A 23,864-nucleotide genomic window follows, 5' to 3' on the forward strand; every position below is an offset into this window, starting at 1 on the left:
AAAATATTCTATCGTGGTTCTGTTGCATTTTAATATGTCCCATAACCGAGTCCCTCAATGTGCTCATTGTGTCTATTTTTAACTCAAATTTCAGTCCAACAAGGCGTCTGTATAACACATTACGCAAAACGTTATATGCGTAATTACGCACAAAAGTGACAGAACGACTAAATTCACATGACGGCAAGAGATTGTTGCTGGTTCTTTCTTCCTCCAGACTTTTCAATAATGCAGAAATGTTGGTGGCTCTATTCTAATGGCTATTAACTCTCCCTTTTTTAGGAGAATACTCCAGCAGAGGGAAACAGATGCATAAACATTTCAGGGCATCTTTCTCCTCGGCAGCAACAGACTCCTCCTATTCCCCACGTCCAATTAGTTATTATGGTCCGGCCCTTTAAGACGCAGCAGCGGGTCAGCAAGTAGTGTAGTGTTTCTCTAATTGAACTTCGCCCAATCAACAATAACTCGTTAGCAGTCGCTTTCTTTTTCTCTCTGCCTGTGAAAGCTTTCTTGCCTTGCAGGGTTTCACCCCCTCCAGCCGGTTACTTCCAAAAGATCTACATGGAACTTGGCAGAGGAACTGGGACTCTGAAGGGAATATAGTCCGGCTGCCTTTACAACTACGCCCGAAGCATGGTTATTTTGGAGGAAGGCTCTTACACGAGCTAAGTTGCAGCATTCGTTTCAAAATATTGTGGAGGTCTACGAGAGCACCAGAGTTAAACTTGTGGACGCTTAAATCTGCCATTTGAATGAAATAATCAACTTTCCTGAAAGCAGCACTTCTTCGGGACTGCGATGACCTCCAGTAAAGACATGAAAGCAGGTTCTGTGTTGCAGTCCGGCGGCGAGGAGAGGAGGCGGGCTCCCTTGGACCAGCTGCCGCCGCCGGCCAACTCCAACAAACCGTTAACGCCTTTCAGTATTGAGGATATCCTTAACAAACCCTCCGTGAAGAAGTCGGTCGCAAGTATCTGTCCGCCCAGAGTGCTTGAGAAAGTGACGGGCTCCAACTCAGCGAGGAACGGGATCACCACTCCGTCCTCGCCGCTGTGCGCGCTGGAGGAGCTGGCCAGCAAAACGTTTAAGGGTCTGGAAGTCAGCGTTATCCAGGCAGCGGAAGGTAAAAACTTTCTTGACCCAATTTTGAATTTTCGGGAAGGCAGGATAAGCATTCAAACTAGTTTTTAAGGGGAACAAGTACAGTAAATGCGGGATTCAGAACTAAGGTCACTGCTAGCTGGGTTTGTTTTGACTTTTTAATACAGACATGCTAGGACAGCTGCATGGGAATGCGTGTAGAATTCAAGATAAGGAAAAGGACACGGAACATTTACGCATGCAAATATGCGTGCATATCATACATAAACTGATGTAAGTGGGTAATCTTTTGAATATGCTCGTGTCTGTTGTCAAAACATCAAATAGCCACTATGGCCTGCTGCATGCAGCGCTGCGTTGGATTAAATAAACAGATTTTTTTTTCTTTTTACAACTGACGCTATTTTACATCCTGATTCCTGATGTAGGCCTGCAGCAGAAATATGTAAGCATAGCTATTCTTAGTCAACTCCCTTATTTTTTGCTTGGCTAATGATATGGTGGGAATTGAAAGGTTAATTTCCAGTGCAAATTTACTTCTTTCTTTTTTTTTTTTTTACACAGTATTTAAACCACTCCAAAATGATCGCAGCAGTGGTTACCTTGACTCTGCAGGGTAAAATTTAAATGTCGTCATTAGAAATTAAGTGTGATAAATAGTTTGCTACAAGGAAAATGTCAAAAGCAAGCCCGCAGAGCGTGGTCAGACCTGTTCTGCACTGCCCTCTGTTGCTGTTGGAGTTTGAGGGTAAGTGACTCTTGCGGCTATTTCATCCCTCTTGTTTTTCTTCTCCCACTCATCCAAGGTCGTGAGCATGTAAATGCTTTTGGACAGAGGCAGACGTCTAAGAAGAGGAGAAAGTCGCGGACAGCCTTCACGAACCACCAGATTTATGAATTGGAGAAGAGGTTTTTGTACCAGAAGTACCTTTCTCCGGCCGACCGTGACCAAATCGCGCAGCAGTTGGGACTCTCCAACGCGCAGGTCATCACCTGGTTTCAGAATCGCAGAGCTAAACTCAAGAGGGATCTGGAGGAGATGAAAGCAGATGTCGAGTCGCTCAAGAAAATCACCCCACAGACCCTGCAGAAGCTTGTCACCATGGACAACATTGAGGACCCCCAGAGTGGGGGCCCCGGGGCCAGATCGCCCAGTTGCTCCCCGACTTCTCAAGGACAACGGGCCTTCCCACAGTCCCCCTCCTCGTCAAGAGACCAAACCACGGATGAATTCTCGGAGGATGACGAGGAAATCGAGGTGGACGATTGACAGTCAGGGGGGTCTGTGATTCATAAGCAGCAACAACAACAAAATATCAAAAGGGGACATTTTTCTTGCCAAACTTTTGCACGGATGATAGACAAGAGGAGAATACACACATATATAAACATTTCGGGAAAGTTTTTCCTCCCCCATTTTTCTTTTCGTCTTCATGTTAATTTATTATTGGAACTTGTAAAGCCTTCCGGGTCTGTCATTTAAGTTTCACCACAAAAAAATCTGAGGAATCCCTGCTATTCTTTCAGACAGACCAAATTGTTATGGTACAGGAAGACTGATAATTGTATAGACTAAACATTTAAGTATACATTTTATTATTTCGTGATTCAAGGGGGTGGAAAAGTTGTGCAATTATTTTTGCCATTTATTCGCCTTTTTTAATAAAATTAATCGGACGTGACAAATATTTAAATCACACCCCCTATGATTTTTTAAGCAAATAAACCCCAACTTGTAGGTTCATCCTACCTTAAGAGTAGACTTATTTTTTTGTCCTGAGAGAAAGGTGTGTCTGCAAGCTTGGAGGCCTATTCGCAGCGCAAAGAAGGCGTCCATCGCTATCGACTGCAAACTTTTACACGCTCTGAATTCTGTATATAGATCAAACATCCTATGCGATAATTTTATTGTAACATTCTATTTAATCAGCATCTATGTAAATAAAGGTTATATGGTATTTCAAGAAGCTTTCGGCGCTGTTGGATGTGTGATTGTGCACATGAGCCCAAATTTAAAAAATAAACCAGAGAGTTAACTGAAATAAACGGGGTTTGATTTTACATTTTAGAGGGAGGAAAATGGGCCATAATCCCTGTTTTCTATAAAAAAAAATCTTCTATCATAAAGACGCACTAAATAGAATTCAAACGACCTCTGGATTTGCTTTGAGAGTTTAAGAAGACACATAAAACATTCACCCTAAAATTTGCTTCGCTTGGTAAAAACGGGACTTTCTGAATAATTGACCTCTGCTTTCAAGCCTGAAGTGCCATGACTTCAATTAGCAGCCGTCCACCGCCTTTATTCCCATTCTCTCCACCGGCTTTGAATACATCTTGTCGCAAGAAGGTCCCGGTCTGGCTGCGGTGTTAAGAAAAGCTTGCCTCCACCCCTGCGCCATATGTTTTCTTCCTCCTTCTATGAATCGTCTTTAACACAACTAGTGGACATGATTGATTAGGTTAACCCGCCTTTGCCTTGCATAAAACAGCTTCCACCGAGCCGTGGGCAATAATGGCACGCATCTGCCACTCTTGACTCGGGTTTGTTTGGAAAAAAGGAGAAGAAGGCACCAATGAATGGCAAATGGGTTAGTGTGAGGATCCTAATGAATAAACCTCAATGGGAGGCAGTGGAAATGCGACGTGCTGCTGCTGCTGCCAGCCGACCATTTGCAACAGTTTTGTAGCCACACCAAAAGTTTGGTGAATGTGCGTTAGTGAGGGAGGGGAGGTGGCTGCTGTTGTAGTTTATATAATGACAGAACGTAATTTATCTTAAACTGAGTTTCCCTTAAGCTTATGTTCAACATAAAAACCGACCTGCAGGATTTTTAAAATTGCTTTTCCGCGCTTCCCTTTAAAATATTTTCGAGTTATTTTTTTTTCAATTTAGAAACCTAATCAGATAAGCGTATTCAAATGTATGATTTTTAACCGAAATTAATTTAAAATGCTCTTAATATTTCAGAAGAAAAATCGGATAATTCGCATTCAGTTTGTCGACCATGAAATAAGGAAAATAAAAATGAATTTAACAACATTTCAAATTAAATTAGAAAGAATAAAACATTTTACAAAATAAACGCAAAAGGTATCACATCGTTTATTTATTTATTTTATTGCTAAGAAGAACAGACTGAAAAATGTTTTCTTATTTGAGACAATTGTCTTTTATTTTTAATTGTCCGTTATTAGAAAAACTCACTTGAATCAAAAAAAAAAAAGAAGGTGAAACTGAGGGAAAACTAAAGGGCTTGTTAGGACCGAGTTTTTTCTTCTCTTCTTTTGGGCGGGCAGATAAACACAGCAGACTGGCAAACACAATAGAAGTAATCGGCTGGAATCGTGGAGGTTGAAAAGTCAAGTAGGCCTTTTATTATAAAGACACTCTGGCAGCAGGAACAACGCAGGGGATGGAGCCTTAAATAAAAGTCAGTGTAAAATGGATAAAGCTCCCAATAGGATTAACCTCCTGATAAAGCTACAACATTCTCTTTATAAATAACACTTCAATTCATTGTGATTTTTACTGAGCTTATAACAACCGCTTTAATTATTAATCAGATAAATCTCTACAATCCTTTATTTTTTTTGTTACAAAGTATCAATTTCATTAATTAAAACTTGGTTTAGAAATAATAATTAACATGTTTAATTGAATTGCTGTATGAATAGCTGTTTTTCTTTGTATGGTAACGTGTACCATCTATTTGACTCTTTTCTTCAAATTGACTTTAAAACACAGATGGTCCTGTGCATCAAGAGACAGCAGGCACTTGGCTTTCAAAGTCACTGGGTCACGTTTAGATGCACATTTATAATTTAGTATAAAGAGGACCAAAAAACCCAGAGACAACCTGTAATGTGGTTAAAAGCTCCAACAGAGAACTGGAAACATATATTTTGGCGTGAAGGTCACAGCTTTAGAAGATTATCGTTTTGTTTGCAACATAAGAGTACCCTGAAGAGACATCCTCAAGGGTGGAAAATCACGTGTGTGTTTGTTGGGGAGGGGGGGATTTTTTTTTATTTTTATAGTAACGTTTAGATGTTATCAAACTTAATGTAAAAAACATGGAAAATACTTTTTTCCCTCAAGCTCCACCATGAGAAATTCCAGTGATTCTTTACTCAACAGCTGCCTTACTACAGCTTACTGACCTCCACACTTGGAAAATTGTTTTCCCCTTGATGAAGACGAGGATTTCTTCAATATGAACTCTAAAGTTATTTCTAACCTTTGCCCTTTAAGACACATGAACACTGATGTCTGTCCACATCTAGCACAGAACAAAAATATCCTAGATGTTATCTATGCAATATTACACAACTGTTAAACATTTACTGTTATTTTTTTTCTTAATATAAATGTCCAAAAAAGATCTTTAAGAAACCCATCGAGCAGCCCAGCAAACTGTTGCTTAAATGGTTTGGCAGCAACACCACAGCGTACTTAGAAAGAGTAGAGACAGAAGGCTTGTATGTATTATCAGATCATGTCAGGTTATCAGAGACTTTGCTTTCACTCAGGACAAGATCGCACACATCAAAGCTAGTCCGATAACTGAAAAGCACCAAGTGTGCCATCTAGTGCCCATCTGGGAGGATTCGCTTTGCAAGAAGGGCAAAACAGCCACAGAATGTGACAGAGATAAAACTCAGTGCAAAGATAAAACTCCCTCAGTTTTCCCCAAAAGCCATGTGGAAAAATATCCATGTGTTATAGAAAGAAGGGGGGGGGGGGAGGAAAGGAGGTGGTTTTACATTCTGTTATTCCAAAGAGAAAATTCACTGGACTCAGTGAACAATATGAAGGTCACCATAAGAAGCGCTGCAGTGACTCTGAAAACAGCAGTTCGGTTGAAACGGGGGAGCTTTCTAAAGCACTTATCTCCAGTTTGGGATGTGAACCACAGATTTGTAACAGAGTGTGGGAGCATGGTGCTTCATAGATAGGGGCATTTATCAGGTATGCAGGACCTAATGAAAACTTTTGCTGGTTTCAGGGATTGTTTGAGACCATATAATCTCAGGATGCGTCGCCACAAATTTCGTGATTTTTAAAAATCTGTATATTGCAGGAATCCTAACTTATGAGTTGAAATGTTTAACTGCTAAGAAAAAACAACAACAACAAAAAGTTGTAACTAAGTGACTTTGAGGACAAACACTTTAAGGTTCAGACTTTTTATATTACTGAATTACTTCGTAATTTTCCTGACCTGCTTTGTAAATAAAAGCAAACAATTCATGTGGATGACTGGAAAACACACACACACACACACACACACACACACACACACACACACACACAGTTGCATAAGCAGTGAGCTTAAATGTGCATGTAGGGATAATCCTGAGTAATCTACACACTGACATGTTTACAGAGAACTACCATGCAGGGGAGGGATAGTAGTTGTTTCCAAGGCGCTGAATATCGCTCAGATTACAGTAAGGTCAATTATAAAAATGGAAAAGACATGGCATGGCTGTAAATCTAGCCTGAGCAGGCCTGTGAGAGAGGAAACCAAGTGGTCTGTGTCAACACAGAAGCAGCTACATGGCTGAGATAGGAGACGCATATTCACACTTCCTAATATTAGGAGTCACAGGTTTCTGACTGGACAAAAAAACTACTGCTGTGGGGCGTGGGCGACTATTAAAACCACGATCTTTGAAACAATCATACACCCAACTTTTCTGTGAGAGGCCCCAGAAAAACTGAAAATGCAAAAACCAGTGTGAAATGTGCTGCGCTCTGCAAACAAACTTAGAAGATGTTTTATTTCAGAGATAAACTACCTGCAGAAGCATGAACAGTTTTCTCATGGAAGATGGGGAAATAGTCCAGATGTGTAAAGCATGGCAGACGTATTCGGGGCTGTATCTGCAGCCAAAACAGATTTTACTTTAATCATGAAAGTGGGGAAAAAAGCTAAGGAATCTGATTTTGTTTTTCACATTTGATCTTTATATCTTCTGCACATCATTTATTTTGCTAGTAGTCATTTAAAGTTTAAAACTTAAACTAAAAAAAAAAAAGAAATCATGAAAAACATCCAATAACTTCATGGCAAAACAAGTAATGATTATATATTTTTCATGTAAACATAGGAAAATAATTTGTGTTCAATTTTGAAATTAAACGAAACACTGCACTCACAGTGCCAACACATGGCTGCAGTTAAGCTATTTGTTGACAAGTTTTAATAATAAGGCACACAACCCCCCCCCCCCCCTCCAAAAAAACCCAACCCCCCCATAAATAATATGGTTTCACAACTGCAGCCGTAACCTCACTAATGATTATGGATTTGTACGCAGGGAAAAGAAAATCCACTGCTGAGTGGATTTTCTTCATTGCCAACTGGATCATAACTCACACGTACTGAATAACTTATTGCAGCTTTTATCAAGATATTAAATCAAACTGCAATGAGCACCAATCTCTTTGTATTCTGTCCACAACCCTCCATTCAGCCTGTCAGGTGATGTGTACAATAAATAATGAATTAGACACCGAGAACCTTTTGCGTATGCAGGCCTTATGCTGATGGAAACATCTACCCAGTCATTAACACAAGCTCATTTTTTCCATTTAAAATTTTATTTTCAAAAATACAAAACAAGGAAAATAAGTATATGTACACAAACACTATTAAAATAGAATATGTATTGTACAAAATATGTACAGCTTTTGTCCAACTGAAAAACAAGTCCTATCTGTTCCTTTTGTCCTTGATGGTGTAGTGAAGAACTAATGGCTGGGCCTAAAGGGAAAAGATATTGCAGTATTTAAAGTGAGATATACATAACCATACACATCTTGCACAGATAACGCAAAACCTATCCCACTACTTCCAGACTGTGTTTTATTCAATTGAAACAGATTGTTTTAACAGTTATTTTTCAAGCTATGACTGGAATTTTTTATTATACATCTTAAAACTTTCTCCTTATTTACCAACTGAATTCTAGTACAAAGGAATTGTTCAGGTGTAAAGAAATGTGTGGCATTTATCTGTGCTAGCTGACAGTGGGTGCACTGTACCTTGCCAAACCAGTGTGAGAGCCATAACCGCTTCATGGTCATGTGATCTGGCAGAAACTCGTTATTGAACAGCATCTGGACCTGTAGGGAGGCCATACAAACAGATGTGAAGAAAAACTTGATATATACTTCTATTACTTCTTTCTTCACTGAAAACATGACTGGGCAGCTTGCGTTAATGACACTGCTACTGTCATGGACTAAACTACTTTATTCTGAATTTTTTAAATGGAATTTGTCCCTGAGAGACCTTAATGAAAACAAAAACAACCCAAAAACATAATAGCACATTTGTTTGACCAGTGTGTCCAGGCTTTATTAAGTCTATATGTGATGGAGGGAATACAAATCTATTTTGATCCTTTTGTAGCACACATGAGGAAAATACAGCCTGAGAGCTGGAACTGACAGAGCAAGTCAGCTAAGGTCCTAACAGTAAAACACTATACTAATGTTATTATTACTGCATATAATACAGCCCTCTTTGGAAGATTAACCAACATTTTAATTAGCTTTTTTTTTTCTGTCTGAGAATCTAAAACCCATCTCAGTGAAACACAAGAAAACAAAATGGGCAAGAAAGAACAGACAAAGATAAACACAGAAATGGCTTATGTTATGAATGCGCCACAATGACACCCGCAAACAAAACATTCAAGTAAGGACGAGCAGAAACATTAATAGGTAGAGTTGTGATTTATAATGTAAAGATAAAATGATCTTAATGGAAATTAAATTAAGTCCGACTTAACCATTTTGACACAAATAAAGGTAAACAGTAAGTTCTTTACTTCTTAAACAAGGATGCAGCTTTATTGTGTCTGTTGGGTTTACCAAGATGTGACACAGTTTAACACATTTAAACTGAAACATGTGGTATGTCGTTAATTATTAGTAGCGCAAATGCAAACAGGAAAAAAGCCCTTTAAGGTATGTAGTCCTGGGGTGAAATTCTAGCTATTATTAGAGAAATTCACTGGATTTTTTGGTCTGAAATCGACAAACATGTCTAATAAAGATTAAAAATTAATTGTAATTAAGGGCCAGGATAAGTTGACCCTGTAAAAAATAAGCATGAGGGATCAAGAGTGGGGTTGGTTAGACAGATCAATTATTTTACACAGTAATTAAAACAAATAACTTTTTATATCAGGGAAGAACAAAAATGCTGGGAAATAATATTGTAATGTTACAGTTTGATGAGATAAAAGAGTATGGCTGACTTACCTGGTGTTTTTCTACGTTTAATCGATGACAAAGCACTTTCCGTAGGTGCCTCACTTCTGCTCGAACAGAACAGCGAACAAACTTCTGCTGCAGAGATAAAGTCAAACAGTGCACTGTAAAACTTCAGACAAGCAATATAATGAGTCATTAACATGTTCAAACTGAAAATAATTCAAATAAATTATGGCCAGCTGCACATTTATTTTACTGCATAGCCTCCTATAACCCCAGGGGAGATGTTCAGGGACTGTTCTTGTTTATTCTGAAGGTAAATATGTCAAATTTATACCTTTTTCTTAAAAAAAAAAAACCTGTAAAACTGATAAACTGGGCTCAGTTAAACTTCTGGACTTTAACACTCACACTTTGTATTGATGGAGGAACTGTTGCAGGGTTGAGTCAAAGTTTTATACCAATAGTTATAAAAAGTATTTATAGATTTGTCTGTAAAGCTAGAAAAGCACGCCTCTGTCTTAACAGTGGTCTTAAATTTTGTCCTTAAAATAATAAAATGTTTATAATATCAACATTTGTACAGTCTCACCCACTCTAACCGTGTTTTGTTACAAAAGCACATTTCAAGTATTAAGGAAATATAAACTAAGATAAATTAGATGGGAGTGAAACACCAGGGTGTGGCTTATTCGTGTTACAATTAGATTTACAGTGAAGAAAAATTCTGCTTCCTGCTCGACATTTTCCAGTCCCGACTGACTTATTCGACACTCTTAAGCCACGGTGCTAAACTTACTTATCCCCACGAAAGCAGGGTGAGTTTTACTGTTCTTTTTGTAGAACTCAGAAATTTGCTTTAATTATTTCACGTCTCAGTAAAAAAAAAAAAAAACAACGCAGACTACGACTGCAAATGCAGAGTAGTGAGAAAGTGGTCAGGGTGAAGTACAACTGAATATAGTCACTAATTTTTTCAATACTAAAAGTTGTGATGAAACACCTAAACAACAAAGCCCAAATCTGCCTTATTATGAAATTGAACCCATGCAAAATCAAAATTAACTCTCCCAATCAAACTCCTCTTAAGTGGAAGAGTTTAGGAAATGGGCATGGCTTTGGAATCACATGAACGTCTGTGAAACAATGGTGCCCTCTGCTGGAGAAACAAGTCATTGCACTTTTGATGATTTACAGCAGCGGTCCCCAACCCCGGGGCCACGAGAGTTGAGGCTTGGCTGTGAAATTTATGGGTTTTGGGGGTTTTGTCGGTTTTTGTCATCATTTTTTATCGTTAACTCGGTTTACCCGGGTCTTTTCCTGTGTGTTATGAATAAATCTTTTTTTTTTGTACCAGTACTGGTTTTATTTTGTTATATTTATCTGCGACACCTGAAAGGCCGGCCCATCACATAAACCGATCCGTGGCACAAAAAAGGTTGGGGACCGATGATGTACAGCATGTTTGGATTAAATGGATCCCCTAATAATCCTTATACCCAACCTGAACTGGACAATAAGTTCCATTTTACTTTGTACTTATCTGTCCTTCAATAAATTTGTCAATCAAAATTAACCCATTAAACCAAAATATGGAAATGTTTAGTAGGCAACATTTCCACCAATATATTTTTCTTTTTTCCATGTTTCATATTGTCAAAATACTGTGCAATAGACATTTGGCTGCTACATTTCGTTAATGAGTATATTTCATTGCTTACTTATATATTCTGTATTTATATATGTATAATAATAATAATACTACATTTTATTTAAGAAAGTGCCTTTCAAAACACTCAAGGACATTGTACACAACCAAAAACAACAACAAACATAACAATTATGTATGTATAAATTTAAATATATATGTATATATTTAAAATTTGTTGTTGTAATGTACAGAAGCAAAAGTAGAAAAAAAAACTGTCTGTCCAAATATATATGGACCTGTCTATATACAGTACGCTGAGTACAAGTTTTGGCTTTCCAGCAAAAGGAAATCCCCTGAAACGAAATAAGAACATTTCACCATTTCTGTAAGTGTGGGTTTCAATTTACTGCATAAAATAATAGTTTTTTGCTTGTAAAGTTGAGCATTCCAGGTTTGAGAAACACTGTCCGAAATATATATAGAGCAAAGATCCATTGAAGCCATTCTAGTAGCAGCCTTCATTTTCCATGAATCCAAACGGTTTGGCCCAAAGAATAGATGACATAACAACGAGTAAGCGGTTGTGCACTTAGAGAGCAAAAACTTGACAAGTATACATTAATAGATCTGGTCCCCAAAGCAATTTAAAACAATGTATTAGTTCCAACTATTTAATGATACACTTCTTTGTGATGTTTGATCTAACACAGCTTGTTTGACATAAGGACCTCAACACTAACCACTGCTAACATTACCCAACAGCTTAAGCCTCCGCTTTCAATACGTGGGCCAAAGATACTACGAAAATCCAGTTATTGAGAAAGAAGCAGTTTGGTTGGGAAATAAAGAATGATTATATGCCTCACTGGTGTATTTCTCCCACTTATCCCTGTCTCTCTGTGAGTGTGATGTTTCATCAGCAGCCAGACAAACCAGACCTTCTATGTCCGCACTTGTCACTGTGCCATGTATTTGCTGTACAGTTAAGTGTGGAAATAACTTGTAAAAGCTTCAAAAAAATGTGCCCCGGAGACATGTTTGAAAGAGGCCACTTTAAAAGCAATAATAAACACTTAACAATCTCACAAAGTAAAAAGACTTGCTGATGTACGTTTATGGTACTCTATCAGGGCTTATTAGTGACTTACCTGAAGAGTAAGCTTTGTTTTATCTTTTTTTTCAGCTAGTGATGAACTGAAACACAAGAAATAAAGAGCTTTGAAACATGCATGCTTTGTTAAAACAGGTTTATCTTGAACCTCATAGCTTACAACATGCAGACTAATATAATCACCTTCATATTTACATTCTATCAGCCTTATCTCAAATAAATATTTTATTAAAGTACACACAGATCACTTTAAGATAATCCATTACAGGCAAAAGTACAGCCTACCTTAACCTTTCTAAACACAGTGAAACCTGCTCGTCGTATCTGTAGAAGTGAGCTTTTGAGTGGTCAAAGCTTGTGTAAGGTACTGTAGCATCTGGTACACCATCTAGACAGAAAAAAGACAATCACAGCAAAAATTGGAGTGTTGAAATGTGCTGCAGTAAATGTCTCAGAGTTGATTTTAAGCCTCAAAGTGTGATTTAAACACTTTCTGACTTAAATTGTACTCAATGTTGGAGTTATTTGACAAAATGTATCCCATCATTGTTGATTTAACTTTTAAAAGAGAAAATTCCAAATTCTGAAACTCTGCACAGAGGTTGGTTAAAAATGTTAACTCTGTCATCAGTTAACTTAATAGCTTTAACTCTGTATAGAGTTCATTTTGAACTCAAGTTAAGCCCAGCCCTCCCAGACACCCCCAGTGCGGACATTTTTCTTCATCAGTTGGAGCCTCATGGAAGAACAGTACTGATTTTGCACCTGCATGCAGTTCTACAGGGTAAGTAGAACTTACAAAGATAGTTAGAAACTGGTGCTATAAAATGTATTTTGTGCATTTAAAAGATTTAAACAAAGAAAATATGCTAGCTATTGGCGCTGGCAATAAAGAGTTAACGCAAACTGTTAACAGCCTCTAACTATCTATCTATGTTACAGATCACATTCAAGCTGTTAGTGATGAAAAAAACCAAAGTAAACTGTTCAGGCTGGCATTAATGCCCCTCTATTGTTCGATGTTTTGTGGAATTTGACATGCAGTTTGACATCAAAAGAACTGCAAAAAAAATAAAGGCAACGTGCTGTTAACAGTATTCACCGATCATGGTGAGATACACTAAAAAGTATAATCAAGTACTTTATATTCAATTGAACAAATTATTTGACATTTTCCTTTTCTTTAGTGTTTCCTGACCTGTCTTTTGCTTCTGAGTTGCCTGACTCCAACTCAAGCTTCAGCTCACGTGCCTCAACTATAATCGTAGATGAGGTCCCATGCAAGAGATGCAGAGTTAACAATACTGCTGCAGTATTTGCTAAACAGGTTGCTACAAAGCTTGACACTTGTGCTTTGTTTTTTCCTCTCAAGTTCCTAGAAAGATTCCTTATTGCCAGGTTTTTCCTCAATGTTCATTTTTCTCTTTTTGTTTGTTTTTTCATTTTTAATAGTTAATTGAAACTGTCTTAGGAAGTAAGTTTGGTGGTGACCAAGTAAATACAGGAATACCAAGCAACAAACACCACGAAGGATGCCACAAGGTGACAAATGGTTAACATACTTGTGGCTCACATGATTGATAGTCATGGGTATGTATTCAGTGTATGTTGTGTTCTTTATAGTTGTGCCAAATAAATGCATACTAACTGACTAAATTTAAAAAACTTTAAAATTTCTTGTGTATCTCTAAAAATTGATCTACTTTTTACAACTTTCAACTTTAACTTTCCCTGTTTTCATTGTAAAACAGATCAGTACATTTGATGAAATTGTATTAATTTTGTGTCTTTTCATCTTCAGCCTTTAAACAAGAAATGTCATCGCTGTTGTTGTTGTTACATCTCCTTCCACCACCACCAGGAGGACAAAGGTCCAAAAATCAGCGCAAGTGATGCAAGTCAGAGACTTGTAGTCTTTCATAAGGTAATTATATCATGAAATTTCAATAATATGTCTTTGAGCAATCTCTTCTATATTTATTTATTTATTTCTGTATTTGGACATCATTTCTGTGAATAATTTTCAGTTTCCTTATGTCAACCCCAGTCATGCTGCAGTCTGGAAGAGCATCTCTGCAATTGATGCTCTTCCAGAGGAGGTATGGTTGACAACCATACCTCCTCGCTGTCAGGCATCAGAAGAGCAAGACTGACACCTTCTACATCACAATGGATAAGCATCTCACATTCCATGCCAGGCAGCCACTCACTTGGAGCATTTGATGAACTTTTCACAGCACACTTTGTGTTTAATTTGTCCCAAGATAATATAAAGCTGGACTTGTTATTTCCAGTGCAGTTGAAGAAGACCTGCCTGTCTTTTGCCAAACAAGTGATTTACTTTTGGTTGAGATGTCATCTTTTTATGGGAAACATGTTGTTTACAGAGTGTTTTGATAACCATCTATATGCATTCAGAGTTGTACATACTGAGGAGAGATGCATAGTGAAAATGTCAAAAATAAAGTTTTATAAACCTTTCGATATGCAAAGGTCATACAATGTTTCAGATTAGACAGTCTACATTGTACCCTCTTAACAATTTTTAGATGACAAAATAAATGTCCTTTTTGGGAAAATTTATTGTGTGCAATATAATTCTTTCTCAGAATTTATTTTAACACTTTCCAGTGTAGAAAGCCTGATACTATAGGGAGTGAAGCCAACACTAACCAGAAGGTTAAAAACTGTATCTCAGCAGAGTCACTTATTCAGTCTCTAAAGTGTTACTTTAACTCTGTTTTGAGAGTTAAAACATGAACTCTGGCACAGTGTTAAATATTTTAACTATTTCAAAAATGTTGATTTAACTCTAAAGAGTGTGGAGCTATATAAACCCTGAAAAAGTGTTGAAAATGACTCTGTGGGAGTTCATTTAACACTGGTCTTTTTGCTGTGTGCAGTTTGACTCAGGGCAGACAATCACCACCTCTGTCACTAACTGACTATGGTGCTCAGGACTTGCAAAAAAGCATAAATGCTTGAAATTTGATGATAACCTTGAAAAAGAATTTGCAGCTGTGGCCAGTGTGGCATAATTCTGTCCAGTATATCAGCCAAAAGGTAAGATTTGTGTTATTAAGATAAACATCAGTCTCATAGTCACTCATTAACTAATTCAAAACCACTGCATTATTTGATAACAGCTTGGTCAATATGGCATGATTTGCATTCAACCAATTAATGCACTGGATTCCAGATAGTGTCTTTTTGTATAATGCTGACAGATGCAAGAATAAAATGAAGACTTACCATCTCCAGCAGGTTGAATGACTCTCTCTAATCCACGTGACTGATAAAATTCCTTTATTCTTTTGTCTTCACCTAAGCAAACACAACAAAGGATTTTACTAAGAAAATCATTCAAATGTGAAAGGCAGCAACTCATAAGAACAGCCTACATCACTTAAAAACTTCATTCTGTTAAAGGATGCTTTCATTTGGTTATTACTCCAGCATTCACTTGCTTGGCAGGTGCAAAACAAGCACACGTGCCTTGAAAAACTAACCGACTCCAACTATAACTAGCAAATAGTAGAGAGCAGTTTTGTTTACATACTTTCTTGTAATCCAGGCACCAGTTTGTAGACAATGTCTTGCATCACTCGATCCAATTTGAGGTTGAGTAACGGCTGCGTTTCATGAATTTTGATGTTGCACATTGGACAATATTTGCTTGTTTGCAAATACTTTACGATACAACTTTTACAGACTGTAGAGCAAAAAAAGAAACAGATATTTTCTTCACATTATGCTGATAACAGACAGTTTAATAGTGCCTGTGAAATGGCATTAAGGCTGTTGGCAGCAAATGATATTAGAATAAATGATCATTTGGCTCTGTTAACACTCACAGGTGTGTAAACACTCTGTTATTGTTGTGGCATCTATGAAGTAGCCTGCACAAAGGTAGCAGACAATGTGTTCGTTCAGGTCCTTGATCTTCAACTTCACTTCCTCCTGTGGAGACAAAAACAAAGTGTTTTGACAAGCTGGCTACTTTGTTAGGTGGAACTGCTTGTTTACACAAATATCTAGCAGGTCATATGGCAGCAACACGGAATTTAGGCATGCAGACATGGTCAACAGAGCCTGCTAAATTTAAACCCCAGTATCAGAATGGAGGGGAAAAATGACTTGAAGTGATTTTCAATATGGCATGGTTCTTGTTGCCAAAAGGACTGGACTGAGTATTTTGCTACTCTATTGGGATTTTCACACACAAACATCTCTAGGGTTTATAGACAATGTTCCCAAAAAGAGAAAATGCCTCAGACTGCTTTGACAACGAATCACTCATGAAACCAAGGTATGCAGAAGAGCATCTCTGAACATGTCAAACCTTGAAGCAGATGGGCTACACCAACAGATGGCCACACTGGTGGCACTATTTTCAGCTAAGAGCAGGATATAAAACTGGACATTGTGTAACTAACACAAAAGCATGGATCCATCCTGCCTTGTATCAATGGTTTAGGCTGGATGTGGTCCAGTAGGAAAAGGCCCTATGTCACAAAGTACAAATCTTTGCTTATTATGTATTAGAGCTGGGCGATATGAGATTTTTTCATATCACGATATGTTTTTTTCATTTCAGGCGATAACGATATCTATCACGATATAAGCCAAATAACTATATTTGTAAGATTTAAATGTGCCGTTGCTCACAAGTAAAATGTGAAATAATCAGCAGCTTGTTTTGATTTAAATATTTATTTCTCATAATAAGTTCAACAGGGTAGATGTACTTAAGGAACATGACACTTTTTCAGATAAATAAAGGCAAATATTGCAAACTACACAAAAGGCAGCCGCTAAAGCGTTTAAGTTTCAAAATAGAACAAACGAAACAGACTACTAAATTGTCAAATCCACTTAGAAACAAAATATTAATTCTAAAAATAAATCTTAGTTTGTTTTACAGAAGAACAGACAAAACTGACTAACTTTTGTCAATATCAAATAAACTGAGAACTAAAAGGAAATTCTCAATCTCTCCTTGTTGTATAGCTGAGCTTTTCAAACAGTTTTAACAGTTACTTTAGTCTGACAAAAGCCGAATGACGAATTAGCGCTTCCATTCAGAGACTGAGGCTACGTCCACACGTACACGGGTATTTTTGAAAACTGAGATTTTCCGTTTTCGTTTTAAAAAATAATCCCGTCCACACATAAAGGGAGAAATGAAGGAAAACGCTGCTATGAACATGCCAAAGCAGCAGGTGGCGCTAGATTCCTAACCGTGCCGATATGCTGGCCAATCAGAAGTCTAGAAGCCTCGGTGGGAAAAAGTAAACAAAGCTGGGGCATAGAAGCAGAACCGAGTCGTATGTGCGGAGGGACAGTAACTGTGTGTATATGTAAGCATTTAAACACTGCAGAGAGTAGAATTAACAGTAACAGTATTGTAGAAATTCATTTCACCGAAACAATAACGTGGCGCACAGTGTGACGCATGCACCAGTTTATTGTATTTCCAGACTTGTTTTCGGCACAATTTACAGTGCACGCTACTCTGTTTTTGTCAGACTTGAAATAGCCGAAATACCTTCACACTACGGAACTTCTATGGCTCTTCCGTTCGACAATCTCTCCGGCATTGGAACCATCATCTGTTTTCTCTTAAGGTCACGCTCGGTTGATTTTTCTAGTCGGCACACTCATTTCCTCCATTACGCGCTGGCTCCATTACCCGCTGGCTGCTTCCCAAACAAACACACGTGCGGCTTGGCACTTGTGCTGTACGTAACAAGTCACGCGACGTGACGCTGCGGCTGTGATTGGTTCGGCTCTGCGCTACTTAATTTGGATTGGCTGACCTTTTTTTTTAAGAGTACAAGAGCGGCGAGGTCTATCGCGATAGCTTAATTTCTCTATCGAGTAAAAGTTATATCGCGATACATATCGTTATCGTTCTATCGCCCAGCTCTATTATGTATGTATGAATTGTGTCATTTATGGGAAATATTTAAAGTCAAAATAAAAGTACATAAACCTGTAAAGATTCTTACAAAAACACTGCTTTTATGCATTTATGTCACAACATTGATGTCTAATTTCTTTGAATGTAATGGTTATTGTGATACCCGTAGTAGAATTATACTTACAAAACAGTAAGGGTATAATTCCAGTGAAAACACTGCTGTGAAATATAGCCAAAGTCAAAGGGCATATGGCCAGTGTTTAACAAAACAAATAAACCACTGATTCATTTGAGTTGTTGGTCTGATGAAGGCTGTTCCATAGTTTAGGCACTACATGTACAAAAATCAAAATTATGATTGCCTCTGGATTTAAACTAAGAACATGGAAAAATAGGGAACAGCTTATAAGCCTTGATGAGATGAGAGAAGGACTGCTGGCAAAAGCAAGCAAAAGGCCATAAAAAGAAACTCTGCATTTAAATAACAAGAGCTATGGATGAAGGCACTATCAAACTAGAAAGCTTACTTAAAAATCTGAATGAGCTGGGATTTTCACAAGATAAAGGTAACAGACTATTAAGGACAACTTTGTAGTGCAGTGTATTCCCCTCTTTCTAAAGGAACAACAGAGACCAAATTAAAATGTCCCCTACAGCACAATTCCTGTGGAGTCATAGTATGCGGTCACTGCAAAGGTCGAGCATTCTGACTTGTACTGTTTTTATATCCATGCGCACAATGGGCCTTTGAATGGTGATTCTGCACTTAAGCCCAGTTGATCTACATACAGTTTTTGTGGGTTTTGCTATATTTTTAGCAGACATTTTTTTTAAAGTTTCAGAAAATTTAATATTTAAAAAACTTAGAAAGGTGTAGTACTGAAGATTTTCTTTGGAATGGAAAAGGCTCTTTAGTGGGTGCCATTTTTTTTAAATGTATGAAAACTCGGAGTTTAAAGCTGAATTTAACAAGAACTTTTTTATAACTCATCCCTGTAGACAAGTGTCTGTGTTTTGCTCAAGTAGTCAAACATGAAAACGGGTTTGTCCAGCTCAGAGAGGTGCTGCGCTAAGCTGACCCTGACCTTTGACCTCTGTGGGAAAGACCCACGAACCGAACAAAAACAAAAGAAAGTTTTCCTACTAGTGGCGCCGGTGAATATTGATACAAAACATGGGTTAAACTGAAACAAAGGGGGACATTTTAATAGAAAAGTGGAATGATGTTTGTCACGTTTTTGCACAGATTTGGTGGAAACTACGGGCAGCATCGCGATGAAACATTGAAAATCGAGTAAAAGCAACGAAGCGTTCTCTTACTAACAACTGCGTACGATCAAATCAACCACAAACCAACAGCAGTTCGAAACGAGAGCCGTTACTTCATTACACAACGAGAAAGAACCCACGGAGTGCAACGATCGTTACCGCCCCACTTCACTCACACAAGGCTTGAATTAAATGTAAATAAACAAAAAAACCCAACTTGAACTGAGAATAAGTGCTAAATGTGTGCTCTGGAAAAAGCAAAATAACAGTTAGTTGAAAAGGTTTCAGCACGCTGCTCTACAAAACAACACGATCGCACTCATGCCCTCTACGCATGCTCAAGCACGTCTCTCCTCGCAGCGCTTCAGCAGCATCGCTCTCCTCTCTCTCCATCAGCGCCGCGGAGGCGACAACGATCTGCCGCTAATACGTGGGATTAAGTCCCCCTTGCTACACTTCGACGCTCGGTACCTTCCCCCCTCTGTGAGGACGAGCTCAAGTAACACCAATACTCACCTCGTTTCGCAGTGGGTCCAGTTTGTAAACGGACTGTAGCTGATTTCGTAGCCGCATCGCTATGGCCATCGGACCTTGCTCCGCCATCTTTGGGACTTATGCTAAGTTCCGGGTAAACCGGAAGTGGCTGTGGTGGTGTTAAGTTGAGGCGGGGAGCTGCGAAATGAAATCGGAGAAAAACGAATTTTAAATAAGGACAATAAAAGAATAATGACTTAAAGAACGAGTGGGAGCAAACGCCGATTTTTTCCCCAATGGAAACATAAAAAAACCCCACAATTGTTATGAAAAAAATATTATTTAAATAAGGGCGTGAGAGTGTGGGAAAAGGCTTAAAAACTAAAGATAATACTAAATAGATAATAAAATGGTGAAATACGTGGCTGAAACTAAATTAGTCATCTGTTAGCTAAACTGTCAGAAAGACGTGTACGCTCACTGGCAACTTTATTAAGTACACTTTTTAGTACCAAATTGGACTCCCTTTAACCTTCGGAACGGCCTTAACTCTTTTTGTCTGAGTCAATATGATACTGGAAACATTAGAAATTAGAGATCTTAGAGACTGTTGTACATACTGACATAATAACATCTGAGAGTTGCCGCAGATTTGTGAGCTGCACATTCTTAGTGTTACTCTCCCATTCCACCTAATTTTATTAGTGCTTTTGGATTAAGATTTAGTAATAGTGGAGTCCATATGGGTACAGTTACATCAACAGTATTCAGGAAGGCTGGGACATTTATATTGTGTTTAATTGGTATTAAGGAGGTTAAGGTTTGCCTAGAAAATATCCCTCACAGCATTACACCACCAGCCTGAACCATTGATACAATGGCAGATCAATGCTTTCATGTTGTTTATGCCAAATTCTGACTCTACCATCTCAATTGAGACTTAATTTCTCAGTTGAGTTCAATTCACCTCATCAGGCCAGGCAACATTATTCCATTCCATTATTCTGTTGTCCAGTTTTGGTGAGTCCATGCATATCGTAGCCTCAGTTTCCTGTTCTTAGCTAACAGGGGTGACACCTGGTGTGGTGTTCTGCTGCTGTAGCCTAACTGCTTTAAGTTTTGTTGTGCTGTGCATTCAGAGATACATACCTTTGTTGTAGCAAATGGTTATTTGAGTCACTGTTTCCTTCCCATCAACTCAGCATTCTCCTTTGGCCTCTGACATTTTCACCCAGAGAATTCCCATTCACTGGATATTTTCTCTTTTTTAGACCATCCATCCATTCGCTTCCACTTATCCTTTTCAGGGTTGCGGGGGGCGTTGGAGCCTATCCCAGCTGTAGGGCGAGAGGCGGGGTACACCCTGGACAGGTCGCCAGTCTGTCGCAGGGCTACAGACTTTTTTTCTTTTTCTTTTTTTGGCCATTCTCTATAAACCCTAGAGATGGTTGTGTAAGAAAATCTCAGTTGACTGGCAGCTTCTGAAATACTCACATTAGACTGTCAAATTTAAATAATCTTTCTTCCCCTTTCTTACGTTCTGTTTGAACTAATGTAGGTGAGCTTGACCATCTCTACATCTCTAAATGCATTGAAATTCATTGACATTCAAATATCTAACCAGTTGGCTGATTAGATTTGTGTACCTAATGAAGTGACCAGTGAGTATTTGTGTTATTATGAAGTTAAAGGTTACAGAAAATGGTTGTAATTATGATTAATTAAAATGAGTTGAAATAGTCAAGCAATGGACACATGGTAATGGAAAAAAAGGCTAGTAACATTTTTAGCTAAACATAAGCGATACATGTCTAGAACATCCAGGATCTGTCTCCAAATGGTAGTAGGAGTGTAATGTTTAGTAAACTTTGTCACTGAGATAACAGAAATGGACGTTCATGTTAAAATCCTCACAGATCATTTTAAGTCCAACCCACCTGTAGCGAGGATCTTTTTCCACTAACTGTAGAGGTGCTTGAAGGCTCTTGCTTCCCAGACAGAGTGGCTCAAAACTCGGCAGACCTCCCTTAATTGAGGGAAACTGCCATAAGCAAGCATTAAATAAAGCATATAAAGAGTAGTTAAAGTAAAACTCTCCTGTATGTATTGTGTTTGACTTAATGGTCAAATACAGTACACCAAAAACCGTCTTTAAAATGCCACTAGTCTCTCTGGTGATTTAAAATGTGTGTATGGCTAAGTCAGATTTTTACTTAAAGATTCTGATCAGTTGTCACTAGAATCCTAAATTCTTTAACATTAAAAGTGTATTAACAGCTTAAAAATTTCCACCAACTAAGATCTGTTACAAAGGGAGCTGCTGTTAACCAAAGCGGTTCTAGATATTCTTGGGTTTGGCCAGTAAGGATACTTATAGAAAGATAGAATTGGAAGAGTAATTACCCTCAACTCAGCTTATTTTGCACTGTTGCCTCACAGCAAAAAGATTCTCTGGGTTTGGATCCACCAATTAGCTGAAGCCTTTCTGTGTGGAGTTTGCATGTACTCTCCTGTATGTCTGTATGGGTTGTCTCAGGGTACTCAGGCTTCTTCCCACAGTCCAAAGACATGTGGGGATTAGGTTAACGGATGATTCTAAATTGTCAATAAGTGTGAATGACAGTGTGAATTAGGGCTGCTCAATTAATCGAATTTTAATCACGATTACGATCTGGGCTTTCAACGATCATTAAAAATGACTGAGCCGATTATTAGCCCCTCCCTCGTTTATCCGCGACACTTTAAAGGCCGTCTGTGAAAATATTGTCGGGCATAAACCGGTCCGTGGCGCAAAAAAGGTTGGAGACCGCTGATTAAGAGGACCCGAGGGAAGCTCGGAAAGCTAAGCAGAAGTTATTTGGAGAGGAGAGTGACTGCCGTTGGTTGAAAAGAGAGTTTAAAAAAAAAAAAACTTCAGTGGTGTTGCACACTATTTTATATTATTTTTTTAAAGTTATTGTTAACCCTTTAAAGCCGGTCAGAGCAGCACGCTCCGTTTTGCGTAACTATTTTTAAATCCCTGTAGAATCTGAACCGTGTAAGCTAGCGCAATAATTTGTTTTGCATATGAAACCGGAGGAGTTGTACTTACATCTGATGCCATCAGCTTGTCCTCGGTCACGGTTTCGTTCCACATATAGCTTTGCAAAAATTGCATAAAAAGCGCTTGCAGGAACAAAAACATAATATTCCAGAAACACGCTTTGCCGTTACTATCAGCTGTTCGTAACACTTCCCACAGTGAAATGATGCACCTGCTGTTTTCTTTGCAAATTTGCATCATAGGATTGTTTTTTGTTTTTCCTGCAGTATATAAAAATTGCTGTATCTCCAAAATAAAACTATGAAGACACTCAAAATAAATTTCCTGTGGTGGGAAACTATTTTTTTGCAACTTTATTGTATTTAAAGTTTTGAGGGATAAACCTCTTAAATTTCTCCAAGTAGAAATATATGTAAACAAAACAAAAACGATTTTCAATTTTTTTTGTAGTTTATTGCACTTTTTTGCAATTTATGTAATTACTATGGACTTAATGCATACATATTATTAAAATATGGGCTATAACAGTTGTATTGATGTATAGCAACTTGAAATGCTCCCACAAATGGCACTACAGCATGTAAAAAAAAATAATAATATAAGCTCTGGTGGACTTGGTTCTATGGTAGGTCTTAAAGGGTTAAATAAATATCGTCAAATAATCGTGATCTCAATTTCAGTGAAAATAATCGTGATTATCATTTTTGCCATAATCGAGCAGCCCTAGTGTGAATGTTTGTCTGTCTTTCTGTGTTAGCCCTGTGACAGACTGTCCAGGGATAGTCTTCGAGCTCAGTCTAGGAAGCATTCATTCATAAGTTAGTCTCCACTTTTGGCAATAGAGGGTGCTGCAGTCACACAATTGATTTAGTTGTCTGCAGGCTTTCAGGTCTTCTGATTTGCTGCTGATTAAATAGATCTCTGTCTATTTAACATCACATATGTAAATGTCATTTATACATTCAGAGTTATTGAAGCTTCTGAAAAGATGTCTTTGTATCTGGCAAATTGACTTAGGGGGTCCTGACTCTTGAGTTGGTCTATATAAAGTATTGA

The 23,864-nt window shown here is 38.1% G+C and overlaps 2 protein-coding genes across 3 annotated transcripts; one reads left to right on the forward strand and one right to left on the reverse strand.

Annotated features, from left to right (window-relative positions):
* Positions 1-425: 425 nt before the first annotated feature.
* lbx2 (ladybird homeobox 2) lies at positions 426-3,071 on the forward strand. The gene is made up of 2 exons (XM_026179230.2): positions 426-1,126; positions 1,911-3,071. The coding sequence occupies exons 1-2, from the start codon at positions 802-804 to the stop codon at positions 2,372-2,374; spliced, it is 789 nt and encodes a 262-aa protein (XP_026035015.2). The 5' UTR covers positions 426-801; the 3' UTR covers positions 2,375-3,071.
* A 4,694-nt stretch (positions 3,072-7,765) lies between these two features.
* Positions 7,766-19,962, reverse strand: pcgf1 (polycomb group ring finger 1). 2 transcript variants are annotated; one of them, XM_080304966.1, is made up of 9 exons: positions 19,808-19,962; positions 15,954-16,059; positions 15,659-15,811; positions 15,352-15,423; positions 12,385-12,487; positions 12,137-12,182; positions 9,386-9,469; positions 8,159-8,239; positions 7,766-7,877 (listed from the first exon to the last, which is right to left on the reverse strand). In XM_080304966.1, exons 1-9 carry the CDS (start codon positions 19,892-19,894, stop codon positions 7,827-7,829), a joined length of 783 nt encoding a protein of 260 aa, XP_080161092.1. In that variant the 5' UTR covers positions 19,895-19,962; the 3' UTR covers positions 7,766-7,826. The 2 variants fall into 2 exon arrangements, with proteins under 2 accessions (XP_080161092.1, XP_026039099.1); XM_026183314.2 differs by having other exon boundaries at positions 9,386-9,472.
* Positions 19,963-23,864: the final 3,902 nt, after the last annotated feature.

Source organism: Astatotilapia calliptera, chromosome 2 (assembly GCF_964374335.1).
Source record: "Astatotilapia calliptera chromosome 2, fAstCal68.1, whole genome shotgun sequence".
NCBI lineage: Eukaryota > Metazoa > Chordata > Actinopteri > Cichliformes > Cichlidae > Astatotilapia > Astatotilapia calliptera.